The sequence below is a fragment of the Mastigoproctus giganteus genome, chromosome 14 (assembly GCF_048544385.1).
Source record: "Mastigoproctus giganteus isolate SK-2022 chromosome 14, ASM4854438v1, whole genome shotgun sequence".
Taxonomy (NCBI): Eukaryota; Metazoa; Arthropoda; class Arachnida; order Uropygi; family Thelyphonidae; genus Mastigoproctus; species Mastigoproctus giganteus.
This window is the reverse complement of record NC_143588.1, coordinates 120,766,794-120,781,962: the sequence shown is the minus strand read 5'-3', so window position 1 is coordinate 120,781,962 and position 15,169 is coordinate 120,766,794. Positions and strand designations below refer to the sequence as shown.

General features: G+C 38.8%; 1 protein-coding gene across 1 annotated transcript in view; it reads right to left on the bottom strand.

The window, feature by feature from the left end:
* LOC150075692 (serine/threonine-protein kinase STK11-like) overlaps positions 1 to 10,471 on the bottom strand; it is a 131,697-nt gene extending 121,226 nt beyond the window's left edge. Inside the window, exon 1 of the mRNA XM_090389050.1 lies at positions 9,997 to 10,471. Coding sequence (XP_090245176.1) covers positions 9,997 to 10,346 — 350 coding nt within the window. The 5' untranslated portion in view covers positions 10,347 to 10,471. The remainder of the gene's footprint in view (positions 1 to 9,996) is intronic.
* Positions 10,472 to 15,169: the final 4,698 nt, after the last annotated feature.

The following is a 15,169-nucleotide window of genomic DNA, read 5'->3' as shown; positions in this document are numbered from 1 at the left end:
TTGGGGAGCCTCACTTCTTACATCAACCCAATCTGAGGAATAACCATTTATCACAACCCTCTGCCTCCTGCCCTGAAGCTATCCAGCTATCCATCTAAGGATCTTCCATGTGATTCCAACCTGTTCCAGCTTATAAAGTAACCGCTCATGTGAGATTGAGTCAAATGCTATGCTGAAATCCAAATAAACAATGTCGAAATTATTCCCCAAGTCCAGCTCTTGAGTGACCCTGTCAAAATAGCTAACCAGAATAATTAAACATGATTTTCCCTTTACAAAACCAAGCTTAGTATCATTCAGAATTCCATTTCTATCTAGATGATCCTAAATTCCACCCTTGATCATTGTCTCCATGATTTTCCCTACTATTGAAGTTAGGCTAACTGGTTGGTAATTTTCCACTTCACTCTTATAACCACCCTTATGTATTGGAGATACACTGGCACTTTTCCAATCCAATGGACGCTCTCCTGGGTCTAGTGATGCTCTCATAATTAGTCCCAATGGTTCAATGCAATCACTTGCCACCTCACTTAATCTTATAGGGTATATGCCATCCAGTGTTCTCCCCAGAAAATTTTGCCTTGTGGGGAAGTGTAATAGTTTGCAATATTATAAAAAAATTTCTCTTATTTATAAATGTGACTTAAGTGATCTAGAGAAAAAATTAATTGCATAATTTAACATTATATGCTCCTGTTGCATTGACCTCAATCGCATTTTTTTTATTTACACAATTTATCCTGAAGTGAACCATGTCCAGTAATTAAATATGATATTGTTATTGAAGGGTAAAACCATCCCATAACTTTCTTATTTATAGCACATGTTACATCTTCCAATATGTTTGAATTAATATTGATCGCGATCAGTACCATACTGTACCGTATGTACTGGTTTTGGGTGGCACCTAGACATTTAGTCGAACTCCGCCTTGGAAAATCTGTGTTGAAAAAGTAAGTGTCTACAGCAAACCAACATCCAGTTGATTTACTGCCTAGTGCCCATTCCTAAGCATGAGGAGCTGTGCCTGGTTCTTTATCTAGTGCTGCTGCTCCAATTTGTCATCCAGTGGAAGGAGTGCAATACCAAAGGACAGGAGCCATCAGGCTGCCCAACCCGAGGGAAAAAATAAATTTAAAAAATTTACTAAATCCTGTATAAAGTTGAATGCATGTTAAAATATAATTTTAAATACTAGATTAACTTATAATTCAAGAAAAGACTACACAGCTTGTGTAGTCTTGTCCTAAAACTAGATATGAACCGGGGCAACACAGGCTACAGATCATTAGCCCCTTAAAACAATGGAACCAAATATTCTCAATCCCAGAGAATATATACAGTTACTTACTGTAGTTAAAACCATTATATACATTCCAAATTATTACAAATTTAAGAAAACAAAATTTAGTTTATAGGTTAAAAGCTGTTAGTAATGTAGAAATATAAGTTCGTGAATACATCAATCTACTGTCCACTTCTAGAATTAGTAAACAAGGTGGGTTTTCTTTTAAATACCTTGTCAGAAAAAGATTGGAATGCTGCAAAGTTCTTGGCATCTTGAATCAAAATATTAAGGTTGTCAGTCCTAATAGGTTGAGTGTTATTAAATAGTTCTTATCTGAAGTCATCATAAGCCAGGCAATAAAGCATAGCATGCCTCCAATCTTCTACTGCCCCACAGAAACACAAAGGGTCAGGTTTAAGTCCAAATTTACAATTTATCCTGAAGTGAACCATGTCCAGTAATTAAATATGATATTGTTACTGAAGGGTAAAACTATCCCACAACTTTCTTATTTATAGCACGTTACATCTTCCATGATTTCCCTGATAGCGAGTCGTTTCACTGGATTGCTATTCTGTATTTTCACTTCTCAATGAATTTTATCCAAAGATTTTCTCCTGCCAAATGTCCATGGCCGGATTACTTACAATGTCGAGGATTTGGATTGCCAAACCTTTCTTTAATTTAGAAATCATGCCTTGGAATGCCACATAAGGTCAATTGGAATACAACCTGAGATCACTTGTAATGCATCGGTTGATGTTGTTCTGCAGCATCTGTGTGTCGCCATTGTCATCTTTCTGTGCAATGATAGAAGTTTGGCCTTCACTGTGACGTGAGTAACTCTAGGAAACCATATGGCAGCAGCATATACTACAATTGGCAAAAATATAGCCTTATAACATAATGGCAAAGTTTTGTGCTTTATACCCCATTCAGTTCTGGAGAGCCTAATCGCATTGGCAGTAAACTTCTTAATCTATTCAGCTAAGTTATTTAAGTGGAGGATAAAAGAAAATTTATCATCAATTAAAAGACCAAGATTTTGAGAAATATAAGGAATTTGGGGAATTGTTGATATGAAGTTTAGGAGGGGGTCAGTTATAAACCAGTTTATTATTGAAGATCATAATTTTAGTTTTTGTCTCAGAAATTTTTAATTTGTTTATTCTGGACCATTCCAGTAAATCATCCAGGATTTCTTTCCCATTGTTTCTAGCAAACGCCTTGACCTGCCTGGTATGCATAGCACTAAGTTGTCACCATATGTGCTATTTTACTGCAAACTGTGGTATTTTATTGCAAATTTGACTTTCTTTTAGTAACCATTGGTCAAAAACAGAATTCCAGGGGAGTGGTCAAAAACAGAATTCCAGGGGAGAGGCCCAAGGACCGAACTTTGTGGGCATCCTCTGGAAATTAATTTTGAAAATACCAAATGTTGAGATGACTTTTATCTGCCTATTTGAAAAATAAGATCTAGTAACCTGATAGAGTAAATCATCATATTCTGCCTCTCAAAGTGACCTAAAGGCGCTCTCCCACCAGTGTATCGAAAGCACCCTCAAAGATGATAAAAATAACCATCATATATTTCTTGTCTGTTGTTTTACATAGATTCACCAAATTTCTGATGGAAACTTCAATGGAAGAGCCTTTCTTAAAGCCAACTTGTGAATTGGAAATCATATTACTTGTAGCCAAAACCTGCTGCATCCTAGGCGCTAATAATCTCTTGTAAAGCTTTCCAAGATTTCCTAAAAGGGATATAGGGCGATATGCCTTGGGATCCACTGCCAATTTTCCAGGCTTTGAGCATCTTTAATAATGCAATCTTCCAAAAATTTGGAAAAGTCCACCCTCGAAAATAGACATTTGCTGAATACATTCAACAATATATGTGGAAAATGGTGAAATCTTTTGAATGCAGCATTTTCAACCAAGTGCATTCCAGGACATTTTGACAGATTGATTTTAGAAATTGCAAGTGCAATTTCATCTAGACTAAATAGTTCCGTGTCATTTGATCCCTTGTAAGATCCATTATCGAACCTTATCTGAGCTTGTTCCGTTGTGTCTTGCTCTGGATGATCATCAGGGAAAAGTCTCTATAATAGCTTCAAACGTGGAGAGCCAATCAGTAGTCAGCCTTCCGTTAGAGTAAACAGAAATATATCTCAGGTGTTACAAGTTTGTCAAGACAAATTTTATATATTAATCCCCATGGATCATTTACCTGTATGGGACACTAGTTTCTGCCATGAGGATCTTTTGGCTTCTGCAATAGCTTTGAAATATTCCTTACGTAATTTACAATAGACTTCTTTTAGTCATCTAACATCTGTTTCTGTTAAGTTTCTGTGCCTCTGGAAATTCTTCCTTGCATCTATAACCTGTGTTCTCAAAACAGATAACTGGGGATTCCACCATGGAGCCAGGTTTCCTAACTTTCCTTTTAGTGGATTCAGTCAACTTTATAAAGAATGTTTTGCAAAAAGTAAGCATATTCTATAGCAGATAAACTGTTCAATTGTGGAATTTTATCATCTGAAAATTCTTGTTGCAAAACTTGCTTAAATTTGGTCCAGTTCGTGGTTCTGATCAAGAAGCGGTTTAAATTCTGAAGGTGATCTGAAGAACCTCCATTCCTAATATTTAATACTAAATCAAAAGTAATAGCATGGTGATCCTATTACATACATCCAGTTTTCTACATGCTGTGACAAGCATGGAGAGGAGAGGGTAAGGTCTATGTTAGACCGTCCATGAAGGTTCCAAAAGATTGTTGGCATGTTGAGAAGATTATGCACATTCCAATGGTTAGTCAATATAAATTCTTCAAACGCAGAACCTCTAGCCTAGTTACGTTCGCTAAACCGAAGTTGAGATTTTGCATTGGAGTCAGTTGAAACCAATATATCTGCACTAGGAAAAGTGCTTAAAATTTCTTCCAAAAGATGCATTGGTACCTCAATATTAGCATTTGGTAATACTGAGGTACTAAAAATTGGGTAGAAATATGGATGCAGGTAGAAAAGGATGTACAAAAATGAGAAATGACTGTTACAGTTAAAGCTCCATTGAATAAAACAATGGCAGTTTTTGGCTGCTTGGATTCACATACGACTCTAGCCACTAATGGGTATCCAACAACATGATATAACATCTGTTTGTCTATACATCCTTACATTCCTGAATAGCCAAAATATCTACTTTATCCTTCATGTTTGCAGAATAGATATCCTGCAAACATGAAGCTCTTAGTTCATCTGCAATGCAACGTGAACGTTGTGCATTCATCTGCATTATTTTTAGGAAATACTTGTTGATAGATCTATTGTAATTTAGATGGTTTATTTGTGTATTATTCATTAGCAATTTACAGTCTTGCAAGTTCAGCTACCTTCTGATATTCTGAACAGAGTGGATCCCTTACAGAATGTGCATTGTCCCTATTCCTCCTCTTACAGTTTATACATCTCACGGGGCAATCTGCATATACATGTGTCCCCCGGCCGCACAATGACCGCAAGATACAGTCTTGTGGGTGCAAAACTGCATGAGGTGGCCAAATCCCAAGCAATGGAAGCATTTTCTCACTATTCTAAATTTCCTGGCTGAGAATCCCAAGAAAATTCTATCGTTTTCTAAAATATGTCTAAATAATCTGAGATTATTTAGGTCAATATGGTACCACGAGAACTGTTTAAATTTTAGCCGGGCAGTCAGTTAAATTCCCCAGTCGGTACACCCATTCGATAGGTCCTGGGGAGAACACTGCCATCAACCTCAGGAGCCTTACTGGCCTGTAGCCTCGAAAGTTTTTTCATTAAATAAACATGAAATTTCAATATCATTAATTACATTTTTTTCAACTTCACTCAATTTCTCATTGATGTAAAGGGTTTTTCTCTGTAAATATTGATATTAATAATAATAAAAATATGTGAGCAACAATAATGATAATAATAATAACAACAACAACTAGTCAAACTACTGGAGGTGATGATTAGGTGATATGGAATTTTTTAATTTTTTTTTTTGGCTGATGCTAGTAAGCTTGCTTTCTTGCATCATTTGCCACTACTAATACTAATAGTGTTATCCCAGGTAACACAAACACACACACACACAGTGAGGTTTCATTTCAAAACATTGTTCATGTTAACTTCTTTGGTCCTTAGCTGGCAGCTGGGGGAGGCAGTTGGCCACGCAACCAGTATGTTGCTGTAGGTGCCACAGGGTTTCGGACTTGCTCTGTGATGTTCTTCCATACCTTACGATCAATGGCGTCAGTCCTGGCCTGGTTAAGGTCGAGACGTCGGCTCTTCAAGTCATTTTCCACTTGCTTGGCCCACGTTTTCCTAGGCACGGTCCGTTGGATGCTCCATTGGGTGGGTCGTTGTCTCCAAAGGAGTCTGGATGGTATTCTGTTCGTGCCATTCTACATACGTGGCCAAACCATCTAAGCCTTCGCTTCTGGATTTGGTCGGCAATGGTTGGTTGCTGTTGGCATCTGGCGTGGATGGTATCATTAGTGATGCGGTCGCGAAGAGAGATGCCCAAGATCTGCCGCAGGCATCGCATTTGGAATACCTCAAGTTTGTTCAAATCTAACTTGAGACAAATCCATGTTTCCGATCCGTAAAGAAGAATGGGCAGGATCAAAGTCCGGAAGAGTCGGATTTTAGTCTTTGTGGAATGTTGGTCCTCTTCCACAGACACCATTTGAGCGAGGCGAACGCAGTGGCCGCCTGTCCAATTCTGCTGTGGATTTCCATGGTGGATGCAACTTTCTTCTCCTGGACCAGCGACCCAAGGTATTTAAAGTCCTGCACTTGCTCGATCTGGATGCCTTCGAGATAGATGGTGGCTTGCGACCCATCTGTTGTCAGGGCCTTTGTCTTACCAGCATTGATCTACAAACCGTATGGCCGGGCAATGCGGGCAATGTCGTAGAGGATGTCCGTGGCTTCAGCGTCATTACTGGCAAGGATAGCACTATCATCAGCAAACATCAGGTCAGTCACATAGTGATCCTTGTCATATTGTATGCCCTGTCTGTTTCTGAATGCTTGCCTCATAATGGCGTTGACCACGATGTTGAAAAGCAATGGGGAGGCTACATCCCCTTGGCGGACTCCAGTTTGGATGGTAAATTCCTCAGATAAATCGTTCTGGATGCGCACCTGGCTGGTTAAACCGTTGTATGCAGTTTAGAGGAGTGTGATGACTTTTCGAGGTACATGTTCAACCTCTAGTAGTTTCCATAAGGCAGGCCGGTGGACACAGTCGAAAGCAGACTTAAAGTCAATGAAAACAATGACGGTTCGCTGTCCACACCGGATCCTCTCCTCCATCAGCTGACGAATGGCAAAGATTTGATCACAGCATCCTCGCCCGGGTCTAAATCCTGCCTGTTCTTCTCGACTGGTTTGCTCGCGATGTTTTTGCAGTCTTGACTGGATGATCTTCATAAAGACCTTTCCGATGATGGAAAGGAGGCTGATGCCACGGTAGTTCTTGCAGTCCCGGTTATCACCTTTCTTGTGGATCGGTACGATAATGGCTTTCCTCCATGTTAGCGGAATTTGTTCAGTGCACCAGATGGTTTTGAGGAGCGAGTGTAGTCGGCGAGCCAGTACATCTCTCCCGGCTTTGATCGCTTCTGTGGTGACTTGGTCCACTCCTGGTGCCCTGCCATTCTTCAGGGATTGTATGGCTGCTTTCACTTCTTCTACTGTAGGCTCAACATCGACCATGGAGACCTCAGGGGGGTCGATCGAGAGTGCTGTTGCTGGCGGTCCCTGAGGTGGGTCGTGATTATACAAAGCTTTGAAGAATTCACTCCACCGTTGCAGGCGTTCGGATGGTGATCGCACGAAGGTCCCATCAGCATTCTTGATGTTGTCACTAATCAATTTGGTCTTTCCACTCAGACATCTGAGGGTGCGGTAGAGAGTGCGGTACTCGTTCTTGGATGCCGCCACTTCAAGATCGTCTGCCACTTGGTTCCAGTATGCTTCTCTTTCTGCTGTCATTCTTTGTCGGACTTCTTGGTTTAGCTGCCGGTACCGTTCAAAGTCGACCAACTTTGCCTGTTTCCGTTTGTCCACGAGGTCAAGGCACTCGTCTGATATCCATGGTTGCGTTCGACGTCGGGCAGGTGGACATAGGGGCTTGGCACATTCCAGGATGGCATCAGAGATCTGCTTTTCTTCTTCATTTATATCTTCGGGCACGGCCAGCATCTCGAAGCGGTTGGATAGGGCGATCTGATATGCCTGTTTGTTGGCAGCATTCATTAGCTGCCTCCAGTCCAGCTTGGCTGACCGAGATGATCTTTTTGCATGCCGTAATTTGAGCTGCACCTTAGCCCGGATGAGGTAGTGATCAGATCCGCAATCAGGTCCCCTCATGGCACGAACGTCCATGAGTGATGAGCGAAATTTGGCATTGATCAAAATGTAGTCCAGGATTACTGAGTCCTTGCCAGATGGATTTCGCCATGTAAGTTGATGTTTTTGAGGGTGCTGGAAATGGCTGTTTCCAATGATCAGGTTGTTAGATGCGGCAAAGGACAACAAACGTAGTCCATTGTCATTGATCATCCCATGGCCAAACTTGCCCATTGTTGTTTCCCAACCAGATCTGTCCACGCCAATGTGGGCATTAAAGTCCCCTGCGAGGATGATCACTTCTGTCTGCGGAATTGAATCCAGCGTATGTTGGAGCTGGTTGTAGAAGTCATTCTTGGTCGGGTCCAGGCTAGTCTCAGTTGGCGCATAGGCGGAGATAATATGGGTCTTGATGGTGCCCTTGACAGTAAGGACAGGCGGTCCGATATTGGTTGGAAAGCGATCACACTACTGGTGGCCTGAGCATCGACCATAAAGCCCACTCCTGCTTCTCGTTTCTCACCACCAGAGTAGAATAGCATAACCGCTTCGTTAGGTGCTGGTGGTTGGATGATCATCGTTCCAGACCCGGTGAGCCTTAATTCGGATAATGCTGCGATTGATATCTTGCACCTAAGTAGTTCTTGGGCAATGATTTCCTTTTGTCCAACGTGGTGCCCCGTTCGAATATTCCATTCGCCAATGTTAATTGTCCTTTTCGGCGTAGTAAGCTTATTGCTGTGGCCAGTGATCCACTTCACACCAGCACCCTGGGTCCCCAGTGCTGGCGCATCGGCTACCCCGGATGCGGTAACATTGTTATAAATTGATATGCAGTTAATTTTGATATGCAGTTAACATTGTTAACTGCATATCAAAGAATGCTCTTGGACTCCTACTTCATGACTAACTTAGGTAAGAAGCAGAAAATAATTTTTCTCATTAATTGAAAGTCACAGTTATTCATCTTATGGATATGAAACAATAAATGACAGAAATAATAATTAAGCTGTTCTACTGAAAATGGCATTTATTATATATTGGCATTAATAGCCTCCAAGTGTGTATTCACAGGCTGATTGTAAATGTTAAGTTAATTGAGTATAACGCACCAGACACTTACACAGTTTGAAGGCAATTTGAGAAGTTATCTTTACACAAATGTTAGGACTAGTGTCACTTACTGTATTTTATAACCATAAAATAACTTGCCAAAATAAAATTTCATGATGCTTATATGGGATATTTCCCAAAATATGTGTAAAAAATTTCTGTACGAAATTCTGTGGTAAAAAATATGAAAAAAACAGTCTAATATAATTTGGGAATTATGATACATGGTGATTATCCATGGATTAATATTGAAATACGGCCTTCTCTTACCACGTGGAAATACAAAGTTAGTTTATTTAAGAGCTTTTTAGTTTAACTCATGTAGTATAATAATAAATTTAACAGATTAAGAACTTGAGGGGGCATAGATTCAAATTAAGGAAAGACAGTTGTAGAATAGATGTGCAGAAATTTGCCTTTAGCCAGCGGGTAGTTGATTGCTGCAACAGACTTCCATCTTTTGTTGTGGAAATTGACAGCCTAAATAAATTTAAGGCCGAGCTGGACAGGCATTTGGAACAAATGGAGGGATGAAATGGGAGGGTGTTTTTTTTTTTTTTTTTTGGCTGATGCTGCATAAGTTTGCTTTCTTGCATCGTATGCCTCTACTAATACTAACAACTTTGGATTATCCACATTGTAAGGGGTGGTTCATTTCAAAATTAATCAAAAAAAAGTCAATTTTTTTCTGATTATGAATGGTTACATACCTATGGATGCTTGAATTTTAAAAAATGACTATGAAGTTTTGAATAGTAAAAAAAAAGTAAAATAAAAAAATAAATAATAATGATAAATATGAATAAACAGCTCATACGTAGTAAAATGTGCATACTATGTGTATGCGCTTATTTTTTTTTAAATCCAAACCGCCATGCCATTTTTTTTTTTTTTTCACGCAGCCATTGCTTGTAACAATTAAAAATGGAACACGTTCATATACATGTATTTGCTTACAAAAATTTATTTATTTCTAATTTATTTTTTGACCCTACAGTACGTCCCTGAAATTTGTTACACATTTTTATAATAAATTAAAAAAAAAAAATCAAAAGTTTCACTATCTGCTAGCACAATTATACATAAGTTTTATACCAACAACATTTGGCACACACAAATAAAACAATGCAATAATTTAAACAAGAAGACAACTTTTATGCCAACACTTCCAGCTCAGTATATTCTACAACTCACCTTTTAACATTTTGCAAACCATTTGGAATTTTGCGCAAGCGTCTCTTTTTGAGGATTTTGACAGCTCTCCTACACAAAGTTTCCGAGTCTAGAACCTCTTTAACTTTGCCATACGATCCCTCTCCAAGAACATCACCCATTAAATATTTACCAATAAGCTTCGCTTTTTTCTTCGGAGACTTATAAACTATTTCTTTCGAATCTATACGGTGGATAGTTATGGGAAGAGTTATGGAAAGCTCTTCTTCGTTCAACCAACCGTCAATGGGCCGAACTTCTAAATCATCACCAACCGGTTCAGGATACATTACATCTTTGAATGTTCGCTCTTCCTCTTCTTCTTCTTCCATTATTGCTGTAGAATAAATTAATCATACAATATCAAATAATCCGAATAAAGACTTCATATGTATCATCCTACAAATAAGTTTACCGCTAAAGCTGACAGTTACTAAAACTAAACACAAATGAAAGCATGTTGCCCCGCTATGGCACTGATCGAATAATCTCGTCCTCAAGCGCTAAACGTTGTGTAAAAATAGCAAAACATTTCAGAAAACAGACTGCGAAAAGAGGTTATCGTTCTTTCTTTTGTGATCCAGTCGATAATTTTTTAAAGTAAATAAAAGGTTTGCAAAAATGTGTGCTGTAATTATAACCAATGGAGAAGGAATGAAAATATAAGGTGGAAAAATTCCGGTGCATACCGGAAATTCTGTAATGCATACAAGAAAAGTGCATATTGGAAATTCTTCAGCTCATACAAGTGCATACATTCTTCTATTATATAATATCGGTGTAAATACACCATAGTTAACCCATATATTTGAGCTACGATTGTAGCGTAGAAGGCATCGTTTTAATTGTATCTCATAATGTGGTTGCCTTCACAACAAGATAGCTACTATTGAATTACTTCAAATAAATAACGCTTCTCTAGTAGAGAAGACTACTGTTATTTATTTTCAGCGTACCACCACCCAGACGATCGTTTCGAAGCTTTTTGGCTTCGTCATCAGTGGGCGGGTAGGTAATACAATATGCCATCTCAGTTGCGAAGTTATATCCACATTATATCCACTACGCTACAATCGTAGCTAAAATATATGGGTTAACTATGGTGTATTTACACCGATATTATATAGTTAATTATCAAAACCCATAAGGATTATGCCTAGTGCATTTAATTTTCCAAATACATTCTTCTATGTACTGCAGTATGCATGCATTCTGTATGGTTGTAAGGCTGTCGGCATTCTTCAATGCATACAAGAAAAGTGCATACTGGAAATTCTTCGGTGCATACAAGAACAAGAATATATTCTTGCATGCACTGAAGCTTAAAGTTAAATTGCGTTATACTGCATATTGCGTTATACTGCTATGGATAAAGGGATGGTTGAGAGGGAGAAGACAGAGAGTGGTAATCAATGGACACTGCTCATCGTGGACTAATGTTATTAGTGGAGTTCCTCAGGGCTCAGTGTTGGGTCCATTATTGTTTTCTGTATTTATAAATGATATTGATGATGGTATATCAAGCTTAATGTCCAAGTTTGCAGACGATACAAAGGTTGGCAGGGTTGTCAAGGACACTACTGACACTATTCTGCTGCAACAGGATCTGGAAAGGTTGAGCAGATGGGCTGAGAGGTGGCAAATGAAGTTTAACATTGACAAATGTAAACTACTACACATGGGAAACAGTAACCCCAGAGCAACGTATCAATTCTGTGGTACTACGCTGACAGTGGTAGAGAATGACAGTGGTAGAGGTGATCTGATAGAGGTGTATATGAAGCCTTGAATGGTTTGAGCATGCTCAATGCTGATGGGATTCTTCCTCTAGCTCAGATAATCACCTGAGAGGGAATAAATTCAAATTGAGGAAAGACAGATGTAGGATAGACGTGCGGAAATTTGCCTTTAGCCAGCGGGTGGTTGGTTGTTGGAACAGATTTCCATCCCTTGTGGTGGAGGTTGATAGCCTAAATAAGTTTAAGGCTCAGCTGGACAGGTATTTTGAACGAACAGAGGGGTGAAGTGGAAGTGGGTTTTTTTTTTTTTTTTTTTGGCTGATGCTGCATAAGCTTGCTTTCTTGCATCAAATGCCTCTACTAATGCTAATGCTAATGCTAAAATTTTGCTAGCAGTGACAAGGAGGCAATTATCCCTTTGTATAGGACAATGGTCAGGCCCACCTTCAGTAATGTATACAGGTCTGGAGGCCTCATTTTAAGAGGGATGTAGATTTACTTGAGCATGTACAGAGAAGGGCAACAAGATTGGTGAGAGGAATGAGGGATTCTCTTACGAAGAGTGGCTGAAGTTCTGCAAATTGCAGCGTCTGGAGACTAGGCACCTGAGAGGTGATTTGATTGAGGTGTATAAGGCCTTGAATGGGTTGAGCACGCTGAATCTTGATGGGATCTTCCACTTGTTCAGATTACGAACCTAAGGGGGAATAAAGTCAAATTGAGGACAGATGTGTGTGGAATAGATGTGCGGAAATTTGCCTTTAGCCAGCTGCTGGTTAATTGCTGGAACAAACTTCCATCTGTCGTTGTGGAAGTTGATAGGTTAAATAAATTTAAGGAGGAACTGGACAAACATTTAAAGGGATTTGTTTTGTAAATTTTTTTTTTTTTTTTGGATGATGCTGCATAAGCTCATACACATGCTTTTTTCCATCACATGCCACTACTACTAATAATACTGGTATCTGCATTGGAGTTTCTCCTTTATCCATCTTTTTAGGTTCGTTTGTTTTGTCTGGCCGGAGAGGCCTCCTCGCTTAACCTGGTCTCGAATGTTGAGCATGAATATGCAGTACTTTGCATTTGTCAATGTTAAACTTCAGTTGTCACTTCTCAGCCCGTCTGCCTAACTTGTCTAGATCCTGTTGCAGTAGCACACTTCCATTACTGTCATTAACAACCCTGCCAACCTTTGTATTTGTTTCATCTGCAAACTTCGACACTAAGCCTGATATACCTTCATCAATATGATTGATAAATATACAAAACAACAGTGGACCTAACACCGAACCCCGTGGGACTCCACTAATAACATTAGTCCACGAAGAGCAGCGACCATTGCTTACTACTCTCTGTCTTCTCCCACTCAACCATCCTTTTATACATTGTAGCAACTTACCCTTAATACTATTCTGCTCCAATTTGTACAGTAGTCTTCCATGCGCAACAGTGTCAAAAGCTTTCCTGAAATCCAAGTATATATGATATCAAAATTATTTTTTGCATCCAGTTCCTTTGTAAGCGCATCATAGTATCCAATCATATTTGTGAGACAAGACTTTCCCTTAGCAAACCCATGCTGTGTCTTAACTATTACTGCAGTCTTGTCAAGGTGATCCTGCATCACTTCTTTAACCTGTGACTCCATTATTTTCCCTGGAACAGAAGTTAAACTAATAGGTCTATAATTATTTGCGTCACCCTTTGAACTCCCTTTGTGAATTGGGGATACATTTGCACATCTCCAGTCCATGGGGACCTTCCCTGATCTAAAGATGCTCTCATAATTATGGCTAAGGGTTTGCTAACTTCCCTCGCTGCCTCTTTCAATATAACTGGAGAAATCCCATCTACTCAGGTGCCTTTCTTATGTTTAACTTCCACAATTTCTCCTCCACTTTGCTCTCAGTTATTTCAAAATCACTTATCTCCCTTTTAGAGTTTGATAAACTTCTGGCATTCCCCTCCTTGAATAACTCCTCATGTGTGAATGTAGATGCAAAATACTCATTCAGATTATCAGCTATCTGAACAGGATCATCAACAGTCGAACCAATATCAAGTGGACCAATCTGATTCATCCCCTCCTTTTAGAATTTACGTAAGTAAAGAAATCCTTGCTATTTGTCTTAGCATTCTTTGCGAAAGATTTCTCGTAATCTGCCTTCACTTGCCAAATCTTCTTTGTGACTTGATTGCAGACTAGCTTATATCTGCCATGGGCTTCTATGTCGCCTGATAATTTATATGCATCCCATGCATTTTTAAGGAGGAGATTATCTCATTGTAGAAGGCAACGGTTAGGCTGCATCGTGAGTAGTGCTTACAGGTCTTCAGTTAAGCACTAGACCTCATTTGATGAAAGATTGCGATCTGCTTGAATGGGTGCAGAATTTGTGGAGAAACCGAATGATGATGATGTCAAGAAAGGTTTCAGTTCCGCAAATTGCAGCGTCCAGAGACTAAGCACTTGCAAGGTGATCTTAAACCTATCACCTATCAAGGTGATAGATTTAAGGGTTTGAATCTATTGAGGAAGCTCAATGCCGATAGCATTCTTTCTTTTGTTGAGACTACACACAGGAGTGAGCATAAATTCAAATTGAGGAAGGATAGACATGTGGAGATTTGCATTCAGCCAGCAGGTGAATTACCGGAACAAACTGCCATCTCTTGTTTTTATGGAAATGGTTAGAATGGATTCAAGGTAGGAAGAACTACACAATTTATTTAGCGAGGATGGACAAAAAATGCGGGAGTTCTTTTTGGCCGATTCTTTATAAACTTTCTTTTTTGCATTACGTGCCACTGCTGTTACTAATAGTAATAGTGATATTTTTGATGATGCGTTATTAATCAAAAGAAATTCATAATTTTAGCAAATAACACTAAATATATATTTTAAAAGTATGTATAGATTTTTAGTGTACAACAGTATATTTCCACAGTGCTTGTAAAAACTACCAAATATAAAATACAAAAAACAAAGCAAAAGCGATGATTTCTTTAAAAAAAAAAAAGATATTAATAGTGAAATTAATACTGCGTACTGTGCTTATTGATTACGAAGCAGAAATGTGGGAGTAGAAATAGGAATCTATGTTAGAATTAATAGTATTGTAAACAAAAATGGTGCCATCGTTTAATCTTCTAGTACGAAAAGGGGAAAGTCTAACATGGTGGCTGACAGATTCGTAGTTATGACGATGATAAACGATCGCAGAATATAAATCTTAAAAATATAATTTGAATACACTTAGCAATGTGAAAAAGAAATGTAATGGCTTCTTAATAGCTTTCAGTAATTTAGATTTTGATAAATATTGGGTATTACATGTAAAATTAATTGTAGAAGAGTTTTTTTTTCACCTAATTTCTTACAATTTAAAATATTAACGTTCTCCTTAATCTTTTAC